This window comes from Aptenodytes patagonicus, chromosome 2 (genome assembly GCF_965638725.1).
Source record: "Aptenodytes patagonicus chromosome 2, bAptPat1.pri.cur, whole genome shotgun sequence".
NCBI classification, from domain to species: domain Eukaryota; kingdom Metazoa; phylum Chordata; class Aves; order Sphenisciformes; family Spheniscidae; genus Aptenodytes; species Aptenodytes patagonicus.
The window spans coordinates 113038870-113064378 of NC_134950.1; the positions used below are offsets into that span (position 1 = coordinate 113038870).

Sequence of the window (25509 nt, forward strand, 5' to 3'; positions counted from 1 at the left end):
CACTCAAACAGCGCTTCTCGTGTGGGCAAGTTTGGGTACTGGACACCCACAGCAGGCACACCAGCAGGCTGAAAGACATCATCAGCAGGGACAGGAACACGTACATTGGACTTGGACAAGGAGGAAAAACAAATCCTTAGGGAGCCAACGCAATGCACTGGGGAAGGAAGGAAGCCGCTGGGGCCGTGTGGAAAAAAGGGAGCGCAGATCTCAAGGGAATATAGGTGCAAGTGCTCACCGCCGGTTCAGCTGCTCCATTTGCTGGATGGAGCCAGACCTGTGGATCCCATCCGGCGTTGCTGCGGCTGTGGGGCGCTGCCACGTAGTGGTTCGGTTGACATGATCAACGTAGAATACCCTCCCGTGGCTGTCTATCCGAGCTTCCCAATCTAGGGTTGGAAAAAAAGGAAGGGGTGATGCTGTCAGTGTGATGCCTTCCAGAAAACCTAAGTGCGGGAGATAGATATACACACACACATATACACAGACAGCGTATATACACACAAGAGATACCACATATATATAGTCTACATGCGTGCAATATATATTATGTGTATATATTCAAAGTATACATTCAAATGTGTATATATACTATGTGCTTGTCTCTATATATGCATATACATAAACATTTCACACACAGCACATAGGTAGCCTATGGAATTCACTACCATAGACTATGAAAAACAAGTGACATAGCGGCTCCATTTTTTAAAGGGCTGGATAATTTTACAATTAGTAATACTAATTGGCTGGATTCACTGCAGGTCGGGGTAGCCACATAGAACCGACCCTTACTAGAAAAGGATTACATCTGAAATAATATGGCAAATCCCATGTTTTCTTTTTTGTTATGTTTCAGAACAAACAAGTTTCAGTTCTCTCTTTTTTATAAAGTGGCTTCGAAGGATACCGTACAGCAATTAAAGGCTGCCCTGAAAACTGATCACAGCCTGGTTGGACATATCCTTAGAAATCTCTGTAAGTAGATTAGTATCATAAATCTATTGCTCTGATGAATGCCATCCAGATTGAAAGTCTGCAGCATAATATCGAGCCTTCCATCACTATTGTTTCCTACTAATGTTTAAGTTGTCCCATGATTGAAAACTAAAAGTTATTTGGTATATGATGGCTTGTGGAAAATGGTAATGTTGATAAAAAAAGTGTTTGGAACAGGAGAAATTCAGAAGTGAGTTAGCTAGCAAAGCCACATATCAAATTGGCTGGAATGTATGGAGTAGTGATATAAATTAGACTTGCTAGCTTCATATTTCTACATGATTCATCAGCTGATGACATATCTATGTAAATATATGCACATACTTTCTACTCGTGTTTATATACAAACCTCACTCACATTCACACACAAATCCACATATGGTGATTACCTTTGGGCGCAAACACTTCCTCTTATTCCCATACTCTTATTATGATACCCTCCTCCCTGACGAGTCCATTCCTTCTTCTATGGTTTTCTATGATCAAATTCAGGATCAGCTGGATTTCATACTTTATGTATTTTATCTCCTACTCTCTAAGAGCAGGACTGAAGTTGTACCTCTTCCTGCTGTCTCTGGAAACCTGTCCTTCATGACCAGTTCCCATCCCCTGAATGCTAGCCCTGGCTAAACTCAGTTCCCATACCTGGGCTGATCCCAGCCAAGTGTAGGCTGTCTTAAGTTTTTGGCTGGCTGCCCCGACACGTTAATCCCACAAACCTTAGAAGACGGGCACTGGGAGTCCTTGGAGAAATTTTCTGTAAGATTCCAAAACAACAAGAGCCATATGTACATGCATTATTTTTTTCAAAGCTGACTGGAAGTACCTCAGTCCTTATACATGCAAAACCTATAGTCACACTACAGGTACACACACAGTGTCTCTCACTGTGAACATCACTATATAATTTCAAGGAGAGGACTCTCTTCCTCCCACCAGGTAAAGTTTCCCAAGGATCTAGTAGCTGTTTCAAGAACAAGACCACAGCTTTGTGAAAACAATGTCTAAAACATAAGACAGTGAAAAAAAGCACATCAAGTACAACAGATGCACATTGAAGGAAATCAGACTGACACATAAGGCAGGCCAAAGGCTCTGGCCTTGCTGAGCATGCTGTCCCTGGTGGCAGGTGTACCACCGTGGGTGGGGAATGGTTCTTCTGGAGCTATGCACTATCTGCAATATCTTCAAGGAAATAATCTTGGCCAGATCAAAGGTGACATGATGTACCTTAACATCACTAAGATCTTCGTTTTCCTTGCTGCTGTCTGGCAAAGGACAAATCCTAGCCCTCACCCCACACTATTGTAGTATACATGTAACAAGTTGAGAATAATAAAGGTCAATGGATAATTAGAAGCTTATAGGCGATGCTGTAGACCCACGCTCTAGACAGCCTACAGAAGACACCAACTGGGCACATTGGTCTGAAGCCTGCTGATGGACACTTAGTAAGAATAATACTACCCAATTACCCAGTCAAACAAGGGCTTCTCATAATCCAGTCCTGTGCACTACTGGCTCTAGAGGCTATATCGCAGCGTCTCTCTAATTAAATACAACTCAGAGTTCCTAAGCTCCTAAGCATAATACTTAGAAATCTAGGAGCAACAAAACTTCTCCAGAGCTTGGAGGTCACAGTGAAAAAAACAGGTCAGGATCATGCAGACTGAATTACAATTTCAGGAAGGCTATCTCTGTTGGATGTATCAGACATCCAGCAGCAGTTTGTACAGAGATGAACTACACTTATCTGCAAGCACTGCTTTATTCATTGCTTTATAGGTTTATATACCTGAAACCACAGGCTGACACTTGCATTGGCATAGGATATACATACACATAAGAACTGCGTCCCCCATGGCTTTTGAGAAACCTGTAGCAGTACTGCTCCTTGCAACAGCATTTCTAATCAGCTGAATAGCTCTTCTTTTGGTCACCCGGGAAGGCTGTCAAAGGGTGGCAGGTGCCGATACTTTTGTTGTACACAGGTGGCAGGTGCACTTTCTGCCTTCCCACAAGACAACCTGTAAGTCACACAAGTCACTGAAGCTACATATGATACCAGATTTGTGGACAGATGGACGGATACCTGCACAGAGAGACGAACAGGCTGACGGGTAAACTGACAGACAGAACTCTGCTTCTGAGCTGTGCTCAAGTCCCTTCATGCTACTTCAGGGGCATAGGTGATCTAGGAAGCAGCCAAATCCCCTCAGGGTCTTTTGTTAGTTATTCAGGCAAAATAAGACTGTGACTACAACAGAGACTAACCTCCATCTAACCTTCACAGCAAGAGCATGCTGGAGCACAGGCTGGGGGACGGGACAGTACTGGTTCTGTTCTCCAGCGATCCCCCTCCATCAGCCGAGTCATATTTCACAGCAGCCTCTGAAACTGCTCTGATTTATACCAAAAGACGCAACTTTTTCTGGCAGGACCATAATCCTGGCAGGGCAAAGTAAATACACTGTCTTTTCCTTTCCAAGCTCAGCCACACCTTCAGCAAAGAGCAGCTCTGAACTGGGCACATGTATTTTTCTTGGCTTCAGTTCTGTAGGGTTTCCAGCAGTACTAGCAAACACATGCATAATAAGGGGTGACTATTAATGCCATCATGACGCCTTACAAACTCTGCAAATCTTCTGTCAATCTCGTATAGGCCTTAACATTCAGACTGGTCATTATGACATTTCTACATAAATAATGAACCTGTTCTACCTTACTTTCCTAAATAAAACTGTCTGAAATTAAATTTCTTCCCAGAGACCAACTGTTGTGGGGTTATGATGAAACAAAGTTATTCAGAGAACTATTCAAAAGAGAAAGATGACTGTCCAGAAGATTCTCCATGACTGAAGTAAAACCAGTCAATGCTGAACTTGCAGCACTGGCAATTTATCTTCAACTCTACTTATGGACGGAAGCTAATGCTGCATGTGAGAAGTAAGCCAGGTTTGATCATATAACTCAGGTTTAACACATAAAATTTCTTCCTTTCACATGATTGCAGAACTGTTTATCTAGGATTAAGAGGCATTAAAGGCATTGAGATAGTGATACTGAATGCTAAAAGAAGCATTTCTAGATTAAAACTATAGTTTTCATTTTGAAATTACCTTAAAATTTCATGGAGAGTTTTTGGAAGCAGGCTTCCTAAGTGATATTATCCAATTCAACTTTTCTCCCCCCAAAATTAACTTAGTACAGTCTATTCCTATTAAGATCAATATATTTAAGCCCACGGTATCAGCCTTTATTGTAAAAATGATGTTATATGCAAATGCTAAAATAAAATCCTACAAAGGGATATCACTTCTGTACTGTATCATCACACATTGCGTTTCATGTCCTTAAACACTGTTGTGAAAGCACTTGTGAAAACCAGTGGTAGAAATATTTGCCCTTTGAGGATAATAAGAAAGAGGAAAAATGTATTAATCGGTGATGGAAGAATATGGAACAGATTCACAGTATGTTTTGTTTACCTGAGCTGGTGTCAGTGTCCTATCATTAAGTCATCTAGTGGGGAACGTGCTCTATTCACAAAATGTTGAGGTAAGAGTGGGAGGAAGAAAAATATTTGCCTGTTACAGAGGTAACCGTTCCCATTTCATCATTCACTGGCAAGCCACCGTGGGACTCTAATAAGACCTTCACTGGGCTAAAGGCATTTGAATCATTCATGCTACTGTGCAGCTAATGCCAGCATCGGGGGCTATTTTCGGCTTAGGGAATACTGACAGCATGGTTGGTAAATGATGAATTATTTGTCAAGGGCACCATAGGCCAAATAACTGTGTTCCCTACTTGGGCTTTGAAAAAAATAAAATAAAATAGACTGCTTTGTTTATACACCTGGTTATTTTTTTGAGGCACTGCACATTTTAGGTTGTTAAATCGTGCTGGATCAGCAGCATGTTGCAGGGCACAGAGTGCGCTCTGCTGGGCACTTAACGCCAATGCAAAAAGCAGGGTAATCCTCCAGGAATACACAAAGGTAAAGGCTACAGAGAGAAGTGAAAACATTTCCAGCAGTTGATTCGGTGGCAAAAATCCCATTAATCGATCACACTACTTAAGACCCTCTCATTTTTATCCAACCCAACTGCAGACGCCATTACAGTCCATTATGAACATAAAATTCCAAAGACAGTACAAGACCACTCTATGCGAGCTGCCTTTTCCCAGCTTCTGCTGGTTTTGCTCAGGTTTGGACCTGTCTGTCCCAGAAGCGTCCTGACTGTGAAAGGGTTCCTGCTGGACCTGCAAGCGGAGCTGACAGACCACAGGGACTGCCATCCCAAATCATCTTTGAAGTTGGTTATAGAAAACTTGGAGACAAACGTTCTAGAAAAATCAGAGTACTTTGTTGATACACCACCCAGAAAGCTTTATAGTAAGGCTTCTGGAACACCTGACAGATACCCACTCGTTCCAGTCTAAACACACTGACTGGAAACAGGGCAGTATTATTATTTTCATTTCACAGTAGCTAAGGAAGAAGATGGACTAAGGCAGAGGGAGGTTATGGAGCTTGTCCAAAATAACACAACAACACTTGAAGTCAGGATCAAATAAAGGAAACAAAAGGGCATATTTGCTTGGGTTCTGGAGAATGTATATACAGAACAGATGGGGTTATTTAGAAAGACATACTGACCTCCACACTGTTTGAGTTAACAGGAAAAGCTGAAAAATGCAATAAATTAAAAAACTAAAGCTTACTTGGTGGAAGAGGCTCATCGATAGTTGGGTAGTGATGATGGTCAGGCCTCAGAGAAGGAAGCTGGCTGACTGGCTGAGAATTATGGAGTAAAGGACAATCACCTACGGACAAGATATTCAAGACATTGACAGTCATTCACTGTTTTCACAATGTGGTTCAAAAAATGTGCTACTGTAAAACAAGCGATTATTTTTTAAATAGGTTAGCCTGGTGTACTAGCAGCTCTGGTTATTCCTATTTTCAGGCACTATTTTAATAACAACTCATATGCCAAAGAATTATTAAAATAATGCAATCAAGGCTCTGATCTCAGGTTTGAGTCAACGCTAAACTATTATGGGCCAGATTCTGGACTCATAGACACACAAGTGCAAGCGAGAGAAGAATCAGGCTTGATCTCTGAGAAATACTGTGCATGTACAACCAAACTCAAGCTTCTGCAGAAATTGGCAGGAACATGCAAAATCCTGGTTCCAACTTTTAATTCATCCCATCAGTGGATGGATACGAGGCTAAAAGCTGCCTTGGATCTTTCTCTGCTTTTCCAAAAGATCAGTGGCTGTATAAGTGGACCGGAATGGCAGGATTTTGCAGTCCCCGCAAAGCAGAAGATCATCCCCTTCTATAGGTATTTTTCAAAATTCAAAGAGTCCATCTTGGGTAGAAGGAGGTAGAATGAGAGAAGGACCAGAAACAGGTAGTAGACAGGTGGTAGAAGAGGAGGACAAAAGATAGTGAGACATAGTCAGGATCTGAGATAAAGAAGGAAGACCTGAGATACAGAAAAGGGAAAGAAGAAGAAGAGAGACACACACAGTAGACAGTGCAGAGGAAGTTTTTAAACACTAACATTGTATATATGTCTATCCAAATATGAAATAAATGAAACCTAAGCAAATGTCCAAACTCATGTTCCGTTGAAAGGAACAAGTAACTTAAGATCTAGTCAATGTTTATAGAATCCTTTAAGAAACTAAGAAGTTATAGTAGGGATGAAAAAGCATTCCTTATCTTAGACTTAACTGTGAGAATAAGGAACCTGCACATTAGAACTTCACAGGTTCCAGAATTAAGATTCCTTCTTGGTCTGTCCTTAAAACCTTAGTAGGATAAATAGTTCTGGTTCCTAACGGACACATTTTCATATTGTGTAGTAACAGTTTTTCACTATAATCTCCAGCTCCAGGTGGGCCTGTTAATACAGATACAATCTGAATTGCATAAATATAACATTTACATGCATCAGAAAGATGCAGCTCAGGGAAAGAATATATTTAGCGTTTCCAACATCACCAGAAAATTACACAAGGATACTTCAAAATTAAAAATCAGACCATTCAGCTAAGCCAAACTCACTGTGTGCTGGCTGGTTTAGCTGTCTTTAATGTCAGAATCTTAATAGCCTAAGAATGAACGTTTTGTAAAGAAATCAAACATATAGCTATCAAATGTAAAAAAAATCTACCAGAAAATATGTTTTTTCTTTAAACAACCAACAGCTAGAAGGCAGAAGCCAATTTTGTATAAAACTGTAAAAAAATCTCACACCATCCAGAAGTGAGAAAAATCGCTTAGACAAAAATACTCCCTCTTCTAGGTGCTCTGATGATACCGTATGGCCTGTTAAATGTCTTCATTAAGCCGCTTGTGTATAGGCGTATCTCACAGTTGCATCTGCTGCATGTTTTGAACAGACAGCAGAGTTATGTAAGTTGTTACTCAGTGCTGAAACTCCATCTCTCATAGCCTTAAAAACTGTGCTGTTACTACAGGTGTTGTAGCACCAACTACCAGATCATCCATCTTTTTTTCTTTACTTACCTCACCATAATTGACTCTCCCCTAGTCAAGATAGTTACGCCAAGCCAGTGGAAGCATGGTAGTACCAGTCACCTGGAGTGGATGGAGGTGACCACATCTACTGTATTTGTAACAGCTGCCAAGTCATGAAGCAACATGCACATTTCCTGAAGCACCCCCGGTGATATCAAAAGAGTGCTAAGAGCCGGGCTGCCCTTCAGACATACTCTCTCTCAGCTAATCAAAGCAAAGCCACCGTGAACGCTGCAGTGCCCTTTATACAGGCTCAAGGGACGCAATCTTGGAGCTGTACTGAATCCATATGCAGAAGACACCCTCTCCCCCCACATCCCCTCTCAAAAGTACACACAGTCCAAAATAACCATCAAATCTGTAAGCATGGTCTCACACACACACGCTCGTGCCCTCTTAGGTATACTTGCACATAAATGCTGTCCACACGCAAAGACCCTCACCTGCAAGGAATGAAACTGTGGGTACACAGTACCTATGTGTACTTCTGAGAATTTAATTCTTTGGGCTAGATTCTGCTCTGCAGAGTGAATAATTGCTTAGGCCCAGCTGTCTAAAGTCTTTATACAGTCCAGCATGTAAGGCCACTCTTACACCTTTCCTTCTGTTGGGGCAGGGTCTGTGGCAGTGGGAAGGTTGGGGTAAATAAATTGGGAATAGAGAAGGAAAAGGTAGAAGGATGCTTTGGTTGGGTTTTCCCAGTGATCCCCAAATACGTTATCCTTTTGGTGCCATTTTAATTTGCTGTCACTTATAGTGGGAGACAGATGACTCAGGATTTGGGAATGCAAAGACTACCTCTTGACCTTTCTGCATACTCCTTAGCTGCTGCTGAGGCCTTTACTTCTTTAGCTGAAGAAAAATGATACACTAGCTGAAGAAAAGATGAGTAGTCAAACCCACCCTTCATGTAACTCCATACAACATAAAATGAGTTACCAAAGGGAGGAACTTAATGTAACGGTTTGGCGGGATTGGGAAAAACAGTACCTAAATTACAAAGACAAAAAATTACTTTCTTAAGTATGTTTTATCTCTAGAGGAGGATAAGGAGAGAATTTTGTTCAATGTAGTTCAATTTTCAAAGCATCTAAGAAAAAAAAAATCTCTGTTGAGTTGCCCTATGGTCTGTGAAATCTGAGGTAGATTTGTTTGATATTTGGAGAATTGGAACAAACAGGGCTAGAAAACTGGGTTTGTAAGAGACAAATATTTGCATTTCTCCATGCTTATGACTGTGCATGCCTACCAATCATATACAGACACTGGCCCAGATCTTTAGCTGGCTTAAATCAGCATATCTGCCCCTCAACAAGCACAAGCTCGTCCCCTCACCGACTCTCAGAGACATGGCAGCACATCAGATATGTGAAATGGAGCAATCCCAGGAAATAAGGAATGAGTTGGTGGATGTGATAATGCTGATCTGCCACATAACTACAGTAGCTAATCTTGATTTTATAATGATGCACGTATATCTACAGGAATCCATATATGCAGATCCCCATCTGATTTATCTGGTTTTGCTGGGATTTTTAAGGACAGGCTCAATTATCCAACCCTCCCTGATATCTGGCCCAGCTCACAGCCCCCAAATTTGTATGAAATAAACCATGAGCTATCTGAAACCTCAATTATCTGATGCCTTCTGTGACATCCAGATAATCAGGGTTGCTCAGCGCATCGATACTCAGGATCTAACCTTCTCTTCTGCTGCTTGGACCTGCTATTGGGGTGTCTAGACTCTCTGTGGCTCTTTGTGGATTCCCACCATGAGCTACTAGTTCATCTGGCCACTGGGAGGAGCCATCCACTTGCTCCCTGTCCAGCTCAGGGCTCTGTACTGAATCTGGCACTGACTCAAAAGCACTGTTCTCCTCATCATCATCATCCTGTGAGGAAAAGACCGTGCTCTCAGAAATCTTTGCACTGTCGACAGAGGAGAAGCGGGTATGGCTGGAGAAGCGATTGTTACTGTCATAACAGGAGGTGCTGTAACAAGAAGTGCTGTAGCAGGAGGTACTGTAGCAGGAAGTGCTATAGCAAGAGGGGCTGTAGCAAGAAGTGTCGCACGCCTCGCATTCGTTGTCACCATTGGGCCTGGAGCTCGACTCGCTCTCGCTTCCTGTCCTGGGGTGTTCCCCATCCAACAGCCCATCATTTAAGTTGGAGAGTTGCTCATCCAAGGTCCCAGGAGGCACCGTGTTCTGGCTGAAGTTCTCTTCAGCCTCATTTTCCAGAGGAGGCTCTGCTGCCACTGTCTCACTCTCACTGACCACCTCCTTCTCCAATGCCTCCTTGACTGTAGACTCCTCATCGTTCTCCCCACTGTTGCCACCATCTTGCTCTTCTTCCCCATCGCTGCTCATCTGTGCTGAGGGCAGGCTGTGGAGCAGGTTGTGGATCCGTATATAGTGCGTGCGAGGGGTCTCTGGCTCACCACAAGCTGAAGCTATGACTGTCTCAAGTTCAGACACAGGCAGGGAGCACGGCCTGTTTTTCCTCTTTGCTGTGGTCCTTAGTTGTAGCTTGTTGTCTTCCTCCTCCTGGGCTGAAGCCCCTTCTTCTTCCTGACTCTTCTCTAGGTCCTTGCCAGCATGCACATCTGCACTCACCTCATCAAGATCTAACGTTTCTATGCTGGTCAAGACTCCACCATCTCCCTGAGTACCAGAATTGACTTCGTTATTTTCCCTAACTTCAGTCTCAGGAGACATGCAAGCCAGCAGAGCCAGCTGCTCCGTGAGGTCCGTAGCACTCAAAGAAGGCAGCACTTCTGGGATGGATTCCAAGGGCTCAGGAACTGGCACCACATCAACCTCCCCATCTCCTGCTAGCTCTTCGTTTAAGCTTTTCTGGTTGACTTCCCCAGGTGGTTTGACAGCCCCTGGGCTATCGACACTGTTCACACTGTATCCATTTAGCTGTTCTGGAGCTGTACTTTCTGAGGTCACTGTGTTGATGCATGGAGGCTCACCGAGGCTTTCCTCTGTGGGGTTGTTCACAGGGCTTTCCTGGAGGTCAGCTGGCTCAGGATCTGCACTAATGGAGACCTCTTCATCATCTGTATAAGACAGAAAAAGAAATTAACTACTCCTTTAACAAGAAGCGTTGACTGAACCAGAAGCTTGGCTGTGGGGACACAGGCATCCACAGCAATCTGAGAGAATTAAAAGCACAAATTGTGTGAAATGAGTGGGCAACTGAGCAACTATCAAGAAATGCTGTATTTTTTTGCTAGGCAGTCTTTGTACAGTGGATTTAACAATCACGGGGCTTACTCATGGTGGTAATCTGTATGCAGCACCCTGCCTCCTTGCAACATAACCTGAAGGTAACACCTTGAAACTCCTCTTTGAGCCAACTGGTATTGGAGGGAGTATCATGGGAATGACAAGGAAGCCTTTCCCTGAGGTTTTAATAACATTTTTCTTGTCATGCTGAAGCTGACAGGACTCCACAACAGAGAACTTAAAAAAACTGTTTTTCACACCCCTGAAAGGTGGAAACTTTCCCTAAAACATCCTTTGATGTGATCTTCATCTGTACCACCTCCTCCCAGATGCCAGACAACCTGGGCTCTTTCACACCATCCAAATAGTCAAAAGACATAAGTCAAGGTTTTCCAGCAAGGCGCAGGTCACGATTTCCAGCCACTAATGCAGCTGCTGTTGGGCTTGACAAAGTGTACCTTGAGAGGGCACTACCATAGAGAGGCAAAAAGTCCCTGAGCGATGCTATTGAGACTTTGACATGAAAACCAAGGCTCAAACTTACACCATCATGACGGTGACTTCCTAATAACTACAAGAGAATGTGAACCAAAGCAAAACAAAAAGGGAGGGAAGGAGGGAGAACATTGAATTATTTTTTGTTTTACTTTTTTCATTAAAAATAATCAAAATGAGAAAGTTTCTAGTCAACTCTTCTATTACATTCTCCATTTTTACTTATTAAGTGCTCAAATGCAGATGACTACAGATAACTCTACAGATTTGAGAAGTCATGGCAGTCCGGTGAAGTTCCCATTGACTGGAAAGGGAAAAACATAACCTCCGTTTTTAAAAAGGGAAAAAAGGAAGACCTGGGGAACTACAGGCCAGTCAGTCTCACCCCTGTGCCTGGCAAGATCAGGGAGCTGATCCTCCTGGAAACTATGCTAAGGCACATGGAAAATAAGGAAGTGATTGGTGACAGCCAACATGGTTTCACTAAGGGCAAATTATGCGTGACAAATTTGGTGGCTTTCTACGATGGGGTTACAGCGTTGGTAGATAAGGGAAGAGCAACTGACATCGTCTACCTGGATTTGTGCAAAGCATTTGACACTGTCCCACACGACATCCTTGTCTCTAAATTTGAGACAGGGATTTGACAGCTGGACCACACGGTGGATAAGGAATTGACTGGATGGTCGCACTTAAAGAGTTGCGGTCAACAGCTCGATGTCCAAGTGGAGACCAGTGACGAGTGACGTTTCTCAGGGGTCAGTATTGGGACTGGCGCTGTTTAGCATCTTTGTCAGAGACATGGACAGTGGGATTGAGTGCACCCTCAGCAAGTTTGCCAGCAGCACCAAGCTGTGTGGTGTGGTCGACATGCTAGAGGGAAGGGATGCCATCCAGAGGGACCTTGACAGGCTCGAGAGGTAGGTCTGTGCAAACCTCATGAAGTTCAACAAGGCCAAGTGCAAGGTCCTACACCTGGGTCGGGGCAGTCCCAAGCACAAATACAGGCTGGGTGGAGAATGGATTGAGAGCAGCCCTGAGGAGAAAGATTTGGGGGTGTTGGTTGATGAGAAGCTCAACATGAGCCAGCAATATGTGCTTGCAGCCCAGAAAGCCAGCTGTATCCTGGGCTGCATCAAAAGAAGCATGACCAGCAGGTCGAGGGAGGTGATTCTCCCCCCTCTACTCCGCTCTTGTGAGACCTCACCTGGAGTACTGCGTCCAGCTCTGGGGCCCCCAACATAAGAAGGACGTGGACCTGTTGGAGCAAGTCCAGAGAAGGGCTACGAAAATGATCATAGGGCTGGAGAACCTCTCCCATGAAGACAGGCTGAGAGACTTGGGGTTGTTCAGCCTGGAAAAGAGAAGGCTGCAGGGAGACCTTATAGCAGCCTTCCAGTACCGGAAAGGGGCCTAACAAGAAAGCTGGACAGGGACGTTTTACAAGGGCGTGTAGTGATAGGACAAAGGGTAACAGCTTTAAACTGAAAGAGGGTAGATTTAGATTAGATATAAAGAAGAGATTCTTCACTATGAAGGTGGTGAGGCACTGAAACAGGTTACCCAGAGAAGTTGTGGATGCCCCATCCCTGGAGTGTTCAAGGCCAGGTTGGATGGGGCTCTGAGCAACCTGGTCTAGTGGAAGGTGTCCCTGCCCACGGCAGGTGGGTTGGAACTAGATGATCTTTAAGGTCCTTTCCAACCCAAACCATTCTATGATCCTATAACAGCCCATCTAGCACTTCCCCAGGACAGGTGATAGAGAAGCAGATGAGACTTTAGTTTTCTACCCTCTTCTCTCCCTGTGATGTGGCAAAATATTTGAAGCAGCCAAGAACAGGGGGATATAAGACACCAGTAGCTCTAAGCTAAGGGGAAACAGGGAATAAGTTGTGACTCACGATGCATCCTGTGACGGGGGACTTTATGCACTTTCCTTTGCTCATGACTGTACCTAAATTCCCAGAGCAGCCAGGAATGAATTCAGGTTTCTGAGGAGAAAGAATGTAAAGCAAAAAAAAAAAAAAAGAAAAAAAAAAGACCCAGATAAATGATGGGTTAAGACTGAGAATTACCTGGATGGATGGATGAAGTTATCTCAAATCGGAACTGCAGCTGGCCACTGACATGATCTGTAGGAAGCCTGCGACCCAGAGTGTAGCTTACAACCCTGTCCCTGAAAGAAAACAAATATCGTCACTATAGACTATAACCTACCCAATGTCTATCGTGCATAAAACTGCTGTGTCCTACAAAAATACATAATGGTTTTCAAAGGCTATTCAACCCAGCCATGAGGGCATGTTGACTTGCATACGAGAGAACGAATGGCAGAGGAGAGGACAATGTCTTCAATTACAATGGAACAGCTGAGTCAGTGATTAAGACAGGCTTCTGGGATACACAAGCACATATGTATATATAGAGAGAGAACGGTGGGAATGGAACTTCTGCAGTATGGGTATGAAAATATCAACATGGGAAGCAAACAACTCCCACTTCAGCTCTTGTAACAAGACTTCACGTCCCTGCTGATCTGACCATATCTACCCTCCTGTAGAACCTCGCATTTCTGTATTTCCTTCCCTTCACCATCTGCATAAAATTCACCTTTCCTGTCCTTTCTTTCAAAATCCTGTACAGGCCAGTCCCCGCTTACCACCTTCTCTTTTCAAACTGGCTGAATGACTGCTCTTCATCTCTTTCCACCCCTCTTACCTCTATGAAGCTGAAATATCAGAAGAACACCTTCCTGACAAGGTTGATCAATGACTCCATCCTGTCCTTGTGCAGGTCCCTCCCTTTGCCACACTTCATCCACCCCTCAGAACAGAATGAAACTATAGAAGAGATTAACTTCCCAGCTGCCCAAAATGAGGCTGGAGCAATGTTTGCAAAGCATTTTTTAAGTGTAAAGCGTTCACTAAATAGTAATATTTATACATCTTTTGAAGAAACATAGTTCACTTCAGCTGGGCCCAATATATTTGCTAGGATAGTTTCACATGCATCAGAAACTCATATAAATGAGACAATCTCAAGGTTCATGTTTGATCTTTCTGAGCTTGTGTGTATACTTCTCGTTGAGCTTGCCTGAGATTTAAAAGCCACTATAGTATAAAAACTAAGGCAGACCTAGGTGTAGGTTGGAGGCACTGCTCTTGGCAATGTATATTCTTAGATAGACAGTGTTTACAATAAGGAAGTAAAATAGGAAGATACAATCAGAAGATGGTGAGAAATCTTCTCATACAGAGGGAAGCCAATGATATCAGTTATAGGGCTCTACCTTCCCCAAGCTGTTCTTTTCCATCTGGTTTCTAAAAAGCTACTCAATCTTCCCTACTTGAGAAACAGGGAGGTAGCTTAGTCCCTTCTGGTAGATTCAGCTGTCAATACCACAGCCAGTTTCTGAACCAGCTGTTCAAAACCACTTCCAACAAGCTCAGCTTCCTGCTGTTCCGCTGAGTTGAGATCCAATTTTCAGAAATGCCTTCTTGGAAACTGCATTGCGTATGCCCTCCTCAGGAAATGACTCTTTCTCTCCCTGCTCCTCAAGGTCTGAACCCTAAAGTTTAGAGCCAACTTTTGGGCTTTATCTGAATACTATCCATCTTCCTCAAATTGGTTTGTGTTACTTTGAAGCATATACCTTCCCAGGACTTTCATGCAAAGGGGAAGCAGGGCAGGGCTAGTGAGCTCAAGTGAACTGGTTATTCCTTGGCAGCAGGGTAGGGTCAGAAAGATTTAGTTACAACATGCCATGTGTTTTTTTATAATATTTCCACTGTCCAGAAATTAAAGGGAGGAGGAACAGATCTGGCATGATTTTAGCCCATAGGTAATTCCCTGAAACATGAAAACAGCCTGTTGATAACATTAAAAGAACACTCAAATTGAAAATATTGCACTCTCCAGATTCGCAGCCATGATACACAAAACAGTTTTCTTTCCTAAATGCCAGCTCTCACTTTTCAAAATGCAATGGATAGGGTTATAGAGGAAATTCTTTGTCTGGCCCGCAGTCCTATAAATTCTAATTAAGACCAACATCATTCATCAGACGACTGTCAGTTTAATAACTCCCCCTCAACATCATTATATCACTGTAATGATATATCACCAGGGACTTCAAAACAGCAACACACTTGTTAAACAACAGGAAGTAGCATAAGCAGCAGATTTACCCTATGGCATGTCTTTCCAAGAGGCGTTGAACCGGCATAGAGAGTTTTCCCAGGAAACGCTTGATTATCGGTCGGCTCTTTGCAAATTTGTCTTTAACTTCTATTTCCAGGACATCCGTGGGCAGGGAGACAAAGCTGAATTGCTGCAATAAAGGAAGAGCACAGAACATGAAGCTGGTGGCCAGGCCACACCACCACACAGCTGCTAGCGGCTTATCAACTTCTGTAAGTCTCTGGATTTTTCACAGGACAGAAACAGTCCTTGAACTTCAAGGCATAGGCCTGCAAAAGAACCCCAAGAGCTTGGCCTCAAAGCAGGCAGGTGAAAGCACCCTACAGGTACTGTGTAATGCTGCAGAATCAGGCTTGGGGAACGCAGGAATTTCATTTATTCATGCCATGCTAGCATCCAAATACTCTAAACAAGGCTCTCCGATGGTAAGGACAATACACCTGCAGAAATGTAACGAACTCTGTCCTACCAATGATTATTGATCTAAATGTAATTGCACAGATTATGTTTTTTCCTCTCTGTGGGGTAGAGCATGCACACACACAGGTAAAGACTGAACTGTTCATAAGTGGAAAGTAAAACGTAGGTTAATGATCTGCACCTTCCTAGGTTATTAATGTTTTGTCTTGTGGTACAACTCTGAAGCAAATCAGAACCTGCATGGACATTTGTTTCCATAATATCAGGTGGAACCAAGCCTGACAGTTATTCTCTTGCACAAGAAACACAGTGACATTTTCCAGAGTAATTATCAGCACCTGAGCAGCAAGTATGGATGCATGGACCAAGGTCTGTTGGAATCAACCAAAAGAAATGTCCTTTCTTCCTTGAACAGCTGTGCCTCTCAGACGTACAAATGCTGGGATATTCCATACAATTTATAAACACCAAATTGTGTTCTGATTCCATCACCTGCCAACCACGTCGCGTTTGGGGATACACGAGACTGCCCTGGGACCAGCCCCTGGTCCATGATCACAGTTCCCAAATGCTTCTTCTAGGAGAATGTTCTGATGCATCAAAACACCAGCATCTTGGAAACACAATTAAGCCTTTAAGACCAGAAGCGTCCTGTGGCAGAGCTCAAAGGTTTTGCCATTTAGAAACAACTGCCGTTTGAGATCAAAAGTGAACTCAGTGAAATGGGTTTGGAGACAGGTTGTAAAATAGCGATAATTTTACATAAATCAGTTTTCCATTATCTAAGCACTTGCTCCTGCTGTTGCTTTCATCTAGTTTAATCCTTAATGGACAAGATTTTTCTAAGGCAATCCCTGACTGCGGATGCCTCGGGCTTAGGCCATCCACACTGAAAAGTGCAAAGGAATCCTTGTTTGCAGAACACACTGGCCTCTGGCCCTTTGAAAAATGGATCCCAGCAAAACACCTAGGTTTGAGAACTCAAATACTTATAAACTCATTCTCAAAAGTCACCAATCACTTTTGAAAACATGCAGGTTCTTGTGTTTTTTAAAGATGAGACTGTCGTCTTTGGATGCAGAAGCAAACCACCATCAAACACTAATTTCTCTCTCTTTACCTTTTTTTCTGACAAGTGCCGACCCCTGTACCTTAGCCACAAAACACTGGCTGCATTTACACCATTCAAGCCTTGGCCCTTGCTATCCTATCTATCTGGAAGAGAAAGGACCCTGTGTTTCATGGTCTTCTCCAATATAACTAGCATAACACATTAGTATTATATTACTGCTGTCAGAAATGACATCCTTTCCTTGCTTAATATTTGCTAATTGTCATGGAGCAATGGCCAGTTTGTGAAGATGACAGCGTAAGCTTCATATCTAAGTTGGGGGGGGGGGGGGGAAGACACCAATTATAAATTCTTCAGTACCCTTGGGTTCACACTCAGTGATGTTGTGATTAATAATTCATCCCAAGGAGGGGCAAGAAAAGGAGGCTGTAAGATCACAACAGAGATAAAAATAGACCCTCTTCAGGATGAGGAAAGCTTGGTGGGGCTTATTACATGTGCCCACAAACTACACCACTGATAACCAAAAGTGCTGCATTTTAAGAATGTCTGCTGCCATTTTTTGATGTTACTATCACAATTTTTACTGTAAGACTTCTGTTATTTGGAACTTTTCTTGTTATCACAACTCTTAGTATTACAGAATTAACTCAGAAATTAAGCTTTCACATTAAAAAGAACTATAAAGTCATGGTTGCAGAGAAAAACAAGAATACAAAAACTTTAGTACAATGAGCCCAAATATATTATTTTAAAAAGACTTCTGATTTTTCCTGACAGTCACTCCTTGAAGCCAGATTCTTGTATGTTTTACAGCTGGCATTGGCTACCATACATTTTCTTTCACAATCTAAGACAGCAATCTTTGAGCCGTATATTTTCACTGCGGCCACAGCTCATTTTGTGCACTTGTTCATTGGTTGGGGTTTTTTTTCCACAAAAACTTAAGTTCCTTGAACCACAACTGTTAGTGCAAACTCCACAAGACTGGTCAAGAACTTCATGGAACCTGCTGGAATCCAAAGATACTAAACTTTACACTGAGATTAACTGTAGAAGTGTGTACTGAAGTTTACATAAATGGGCTTTTTTCACAGTCAAAGAACAAGGTGAAAATATAATTTCTGGCAGTTTTTAAATTCTGATGTCCTGACTTAACTTTTTCAAAAGGTTTAGCCTCTCTAGCTGTCCAGAGGTCCACCAAACTTGACAATGGCTGCATGGATGTGGTTTGTGACTTCATCTGAGGCTTTCTTTGTACTTTAATAAAAAAAAGTCTCAAAGGAAGTAATGGATTTCAACACAGGTGCAAACTCATCTACCAAAACTGCTATAGTTTCAAGGCTAAAGCCCCAGCCAAAGAAAAGACTCTGTCTAATGACTGATTATGTATTTATCTGGATAACAGCAGAAAACAGGACACCTGGGAAGAACAATCCACAAAAATTGTAAGTGAGGGCTAGAACTTGATGTTTTTACTTGATCCCTAACCAAAATTCAAGTAAAATGCATTCTACAAAATGTGGGGAAAAAAACTCTTACAAGGTATCACTGGACCCAAAATTTATAGTTGATCTATAGCAGTCAGTGGATGAACAGATAACAAACAAGAAGTTAAATCTCTATTCTCTGATTAGCCCAAACCAGTAATTACCTATAATGTTGCATTAGTCACAGTGCATTACCCTGCATATCACATCCACCATTGCTTTGTACAAAATGACTCTTAGAACTTCAGACGATACGTGACACAGCACACTCCACAGAGGATATGGCAGATTGCCTCAACAAAACTGCCAAGAAATTACCGTCAGGAAGAACCTGTTTCTCACAGGGTGCCTGGTCCTAGAAACAGTCTCAGACCCCATCTTGTCCATGTAGCTGCTTATCAGCTGTCCCCTTGTCTGATCCTTACCGGCTAGGGATGAGAGGGCTCCTGCTTATAGGTTAGATGCAGATGAACAGAGATCACAGACACCCTCACAGTGAGGAGCACCACTGGAATGATGAGGTGGTCAACCAGCTGCCCCTGTGTCTGTCTAGAAGAATCCCAGACTGGAAAACCCCCAGAGTTAGGGGCTTTGGAAGAGAGTGCAGGGAAGCTCCGAGTGATGAGCTCCAGAGGGGAAGACGACCTTTTTATTTTCCTGTAGAAATCTATTAGGACTGTTACGAGAAATGGTTATCTGTCAGGTGTATTCCTAAAAGGAAGCTATGCACATAAAGTCTGAACACAACAAATGATTGAAGATCCTTGGCATACTGGGGAAAAATATCGTGTGTCATGAGCAGTGGTAAGGAGGCCTTGTGGAGACTGATGTTTCCTGATCCCTGGAATACATTGGCCATGTCTGCATTAGGAAGATGTGTGGTACAACAGAAGCAGATCTGGAGAGCAAAGCAGCTGGTGCTGTGCACCTGATGACCACATCCAGACAAGCTGCAAGGGTTTTACCAAAAATTTCTTTACTGAAAGAGTGGTGAAACATTGGAACAGGCTGCCCAGGGAAGTGGTTGAGTCCCCATCCCTGGAGGTATTTAAAAGACGTGTAGATGAGGCGTTTAGGGACACGGTTCAGTGGGCATGGTGGTGTTGGGTTGACTATTGGACTCAATGATCTTAGAGGTCTTTTCCAACCTTAATGATTCTATGATTCTATACCATGAAGTAACTCCAGGGGGGTGCCCTGGATTGAACTGCCATTATTGTCTGAAAAGTGTTAGGTGCACTCCTGAAGCACATCTCTTGGCTTACTTTCTGCTGAGAGTAATTCAGTTCATGCACTTTAAGATTGCCAAGCAGTGTCTTTAGTGGGGAGATCAGGAGATTTGCTTTGAAACTGCTCACTTGACCAGAATAAAAATACTACTGTAGATGGACCCACTGAATCGTTAAGAACCATAATGTATAGAACAAGTTAGTATTTGTATTATTTTCTCCGTGTCTTCTTCAATTATTTCCTTTTTAGGACGTTCTTGCACCCCTCTAGAATTATGATGGCTAGGGAGGAAACAGACTTGCTCTAGAAGCAAAGCCATTGTGTCTCTCTACTTTCCTGACTTCTTTAGCCATTTGTCAATGCCTGTCCCACTTGTTAGAGTGGCAGGAGATCCAACGACTGCTTTGTTCCTAAATGTTTAATGAAAAGAGGCAGTAGGATAGGAGAGAGAGACCCTATTAATTCCTCACTAAGAGAAAAGCTGCAGCATTATAGCACATCTTATTAGACACTGGAGAATCTGTACCAGGCACAGCCTTAAAATGCCCCAGCCAAAGGAAAAGCTTTAGTTGGTATTTTCTCAGACACCAAAAATCAACAAGCCATAATTAATTATTTCCACAGAAATACAGAGAAGGGAGGGAGAGGGAAGAGCAAAAGTGACATGATGGAGAGAACCACATCAACATATTAAGTCTTCTTGGGCTAAGCAGTTTATCATCAGCTTTTGGCTCTGGTCAGTAGTAATTCATTAGGATTCTCCTGTCATTTACACAGATTTTACACAGCCACCTCCTGCAGATTCACTCTGAGAGACACACAAATCAGAATCAAAGCTACCTAGGATCAGCTGACACATTCATACTCTCACACCATCTCAATGACCTAAATATAAATCTGATTTTACATTATTGCTGCCATCTTCAAGCAAGATCTGAAAACACTGTAGTAAACACCATCGAAGGAGTTTCAGACAGTAATCTACTTTTCAGTGCCTATTTGCTTCCAGACCCAACAATGGTTTTACATACACAGATGATTAATTTTCTTAACGTGAATAGATCTTGTGGGGGTTTAATGCATGACTGATACATGGTAAAGAATGAAGGCACATGCTAATGCTGACCTGGCAGAACACATCTCTATCCATTTATAAGATAACAGAACAATTTCCAGAGCTTGAGAATAGTTTTCATAGAAAGCCAACTAATGATGATGGTTAATTCCCATGTTTTATTTTTACCAATATTGTTTGCATCCCTGAATATGGATAGATCACAGTGATCAGCTCTCAATAACGCTATCAAGGAAGCTGTTGAAATGAACAGAATACGTCCATTAGTACCAAATAGAGAAGTTAAGTGCAAGTCAAGTTCTTTAAAAACAGTCAGTATAGTAACTGGTAAAAGGTAGGTAAATTAATACATTGGTGACAGGAAGAATTAGGCTCTTGATTTGGAGTTGAATAAGAAATATAATTAAAAAGAACATTTATTTGCAATATCCATCATGCCACAGGGATGATACAAGCAGAAGTAAATCTTAAAAGGCTGTAAATTACATTTGATGGATGAAGACAGATTTAGTCTTTCAGCTGAATATTTCATTAGTGGGTTTTTCGTTTCAAACACTCCAGTGAAACAATTACACTCTTAAAGCACTCACCACTCTCCACCTGTATTATTCTGCTCCCCATTCAAAAACTTCCTCTACATATCACTACTGTCCCGTACAACACTACTCATACTAACAACTGGGTAAGCTCATGGGGAATCCCAGTTTCTTAAACTTACTACAGTACTCCTCAATAACAATATAAAATATTGCAGAGTCAGTAGTGTCAAGCACAGAGCTCCACTGCTGCCAAAGGCTGGGACATGCCTACGTGTACTCCGAGAGAGTCCTGGAATTCAGCAGTGACCGCAGAGTGCCAGATCCAATGCAGTATCTTATTCTGGCATGGCACAATTTTTTTTTTTTTTCCTACAGTAAAAGGGGTGCACATAAATGTGTGTTGCTGTTCTAAGGTCTGATTCAATCCTTTCTACTGAACTCCTTCAAAGTTGGGTAAGGCCTTCAGCAAATTGGCTTCCTAGATTTCTCCCTCCGATTCACTACCTCTCTGTATTGGAAACAAGGAATAAAAAAAGTCCTTCCCATCTATTTCATGTATTCCACAACATTCAGAGCTACTAGTTAATAGGCTCATCATGAATTCTCTCTGATGGCTTAGATAGTTTTGCAAGATGTCTCTTTATTAATGGCAAATTTCAGCCCTAAGACATTAGAAATTTAAAAGAACTTCTGGATAAATCAAGTGCAAACACTGCTTAAAGAGTGAGGGTTTTTCTTCATCTCTCACACATTGTCTACAAATTTATTAGCACAGCATAGACTGAAAATATTTGAGGACTCATGAGCACTAATATACAGGATTAGCAAGACTGATAGTCTTCTAGATGCAGAAGTTGCAATTAAGATACGTTTCTAGGAGAATATTAAAAAAAAAATCTAGACAATTTTTTCACACCATAACCTACTCCTGAAGAAACTGAAGTTGTCTTGGGCTTTCACACTTCAATCATCACCAGATATTCAAAAAACTGCAGCTGTAAAATCACAGCTTTTCTGTGTAGTCAAACTATGTTTTACACTTTACCTGGCCATGTGTGCAGAAATGTTATACAGTGAAACGACCACCCACAAGGCTTTACTCAGTCCCAATGACACCTTTGGCAAAACTCACACTGAATTCAGGATCTGGATTTCACTGCACCTACATTGGCTTTACGCTGAGGTGTAAAGGCCTCCAAGTTTCTGCAGCAGATTCTTTTGTATTTGCCAGAAGAAGGGGGGGAAAAAAGGTTATCTAAGTTAAACAGTAAGTAAGTAGTTCAATCAGTGTGTTGTTCCTGTTGCTTTTTTCATTTTGGACTTCTGGTGAAACCATGCAATGATTCTGCGAGGCCATGGTAGGACTGTCAGCATCTACTGCTCTGAATATTAGATCAAAATCAGATCAAATATAACCTGCTTTAGTTTAAATTCATACTGTTGATTCAAATATATTAAAGCATCTTTAATGGTTTAACTTTGCTCTGGAAAGATTCACCCTCAATCAAGTATCCCTGCTTATATCACTCTAAGTTTGTGCTACATCAGGTAGCACCCATCATATCAGCCAACATAAAGCCTCAAGAGAAGCAGAGAGCTAACATAAACCCCATATTGCATGATCTGGCTACTTTGACAAAGCATCTTTCAGTCCCAGTACTGCTGGGTGGTCCATCATACACCAGTCTGGCATTCACGATCACTACAGTTATAAATCCGTATCATAAGAAAAGCAGTTACAAACCAGCATTCAGACAGTCAGTTGCATTCATGTCATCTTGGCATTCTTGCAGGCAGCATCCAAACCCCAACGTTTCTATCACTGATGATGGTCTGCACTACAGAAGCCCTCTCTCCCCAAACCACCTCCCTCTGGCGTTCAAGCCCTTGACTGTTTCCTTCTTCTGATTTTGTTAGTAATCTGAAGAGACAGGTTACATGAGAATTTATTCAATTGCAGTATTTTTGAAAGGTTGTGGGTTATCTGAGGTGCAGGGAGTGCAAGTTACACATGTGAAAATACCGTAATTCTGTTTATCAGATCTGACACAGTAACTACTATTTGTTAAATGCTCTTGCAACAGAGTACTGAACACCTCTGTGTTCAGTACATTAATTCAATTAATTAATTGAAATGCAGTGAAATGCAGCTATCTTCAGAGTGATAAAGCAACCACCCAACACACTATTTTGTGCCTCAGCTATAATTTAACAATATTTGTAAAGGCTGAGGCAAAGAAACAAAGAGCGAAGCTGCAGGGAGTTGAGATAGCTTTTATCCTAGTACTGGGCTCCCACTTTAAGGCAAACTACTCTTCCAGAGCTAGAATTATCAGAGTTGAAATTCAATGTGTCATTTAACAGATGATACTTGCTACTACTTTAAATATGCTGGATGGTTGCAACAGTCAATTTTTATAGTTGTCTCATTCCCCATTCCTTGAGGCTCTCTATTCACTCCCTAGTAAATGAACAAAAACTGAAGAAGCAATTAGCTCAAACTGCCACAGTTAAGAAAGAAATACCATAAATATGCCTAAGGGAAAGTCCAGGGGCCTGAAGTACCTTGTCTGCAAAACCATCGAGAGAATTTGCTAACCAGATGGAGGTACGTGAACTACTTTTTAAACCACTTTGCTTTGTTGCTTATGATCCCCAATGATCTCTATTGCTTGTCTGAACCATCTATCACTTCACTGCTTGCTGACAAATTAAATCTTCTTAAAGGAGCTTTTTCCAAAGAATGTGACAGCAGACATGTCTCAATATGAAACAATATGGGAATAGTGTCATTGTTTTTCTAATACCAATATTAGAACAGATATGGCCAACATTTACCCTTCTCAATTCCACTAGACTTATGGAAGATTTGGGAAGCGGCACTTCCTTCCGAGATTTCCTTTGCATTTTACCTCAAATCAGCATGGTAGGACAACTCACCCACTATGCTCTTGCAACTGTGTGGACTGCCAGCACAATGTCTGCTTAACCTAGGAGTTTACAGTCAATCTGTCCAGTGGCATGTGGTTTCCAGGAACTAACTCAATCTCATTTAACAGTTCAGATGCTGCTGAAGAATGCACTAGTTTGAAAGTAGAGCCAGGAGTAAGAAAACAAGCAGGACCATTAACCTTAATTCAGTAACAGGTTCCCTGTCTGAAGACAGCTGTTACTGTTTTCATTTTCTGCAGCTGCCTACTTCTCCTCATTGACCCTGTAGAGGCCTAGGCACCATCAGTAGCTCGTCTGGATCTCCCCCAAAGTACTTATCATCATTATTACACATGGCAATATTTAGCACTTTGGCTTAGCAGAATCTGATCTTATGCTTCTGTGAGCATGTGAAAACATAGAAACATCACAAAATGATCCGTTTCTACCAGCAGAAGATACCACCTGAGATTTAACCTGTCTCAGTGAACAATTGAGGGCTTTTTCACCTCACGCAGAGCCCTGCTGCAAGTGTCAAAACGTGCCATGCTACTCTTCTCTCTTAGTAAGAAATTTCCATTTCCTTATGTCCTCTTGTACAAAGTACTGCAAAACACAGCAATGGAAGAATAGCTTTAAGTCAGCATAACTCGTGCTGAACAGTGTTCGAATGGTCTGTGAAATGAAGATTATCATCAATATTACATGACACAGATGAAAAATTGCCTGAGGTATCACAGTGCTCCCAGAGTGTTCTTATAATGCAAGCAGTTACTATGCAAATAGAACAACCTGGTAAGTATATGAAGGGGAATACCAGAATGAATTAATATAAGTAAATGAATCATCTCAGTCTGTAGGACTTCATTTTGGTGTTGAGGCCTTATAAAACTGAGTCAACTCTTTTACTTCTGAACTTGCTCAAGGGTAATCAAGAACATATATAAAGATCCCAGGCTGCAGCTATTTCTATAGTTTTATTTCCCTATTCCAGATTTTTTTCAAGTTTAGCAGCCAAAACAAATTAGATATGTCATTCAACTGAAAAACAAAAACAAAACAAACATCTGGCTTCTATTTACATGTAGTGACAGAGAACCTTAGAAAAGAATCACCCTTCTGAAATAATATATTGCCTAAAATACTTTTTTGGGAAAACAGCTAGTGACTGATCCATTTAATGAAATGGCTGATTCCTCAATAATTTTCACTTCATATATTCACATCAATCAGTGAAAAGGGTGGACAGAAGAATGGCTACCA

The 25509-nt window shown here is 42.0% G+C and overlaps 1 protein-coding gene across 5 annotated transcripts in view; it reads right to left on the bottom strand.

Moving 5' to 3' along the window:
- HECW1 (HECT, C2 and WW domain containing E3 ubiquitin protein ligase 1) overlaps nt 1-25509 on the bottom strand; it is a 271819-nt gene that overhangs the window by 64559 nt on the left and 181751 nt on the right. For all 5 annotated transcript variants that reach the window (XM_076330766.1, XM_076330763.1, XM_076330764.1 and 2 more), the window contains 5 exons: nt 15477-15619; nt 13365-13465; nt 9264-10625; nt 5728-5829; nt 239-389 (listed from right to left, as the gene is read on the bottom strand). In XM_076330766.1, coding sequence (XP_076186881.1) covers nt 239-389; nt 5728-5829; nt 9264-10625; nt 13365-13465; nt 15477-15619 — 1859 coding nt within the window. The remainder of the gene's footprint in view (nt 1-238; nt 390-5727; nt 5830-9263; nt 10626-13364; nt 13466-15476; nt 15620-25509) is intronic.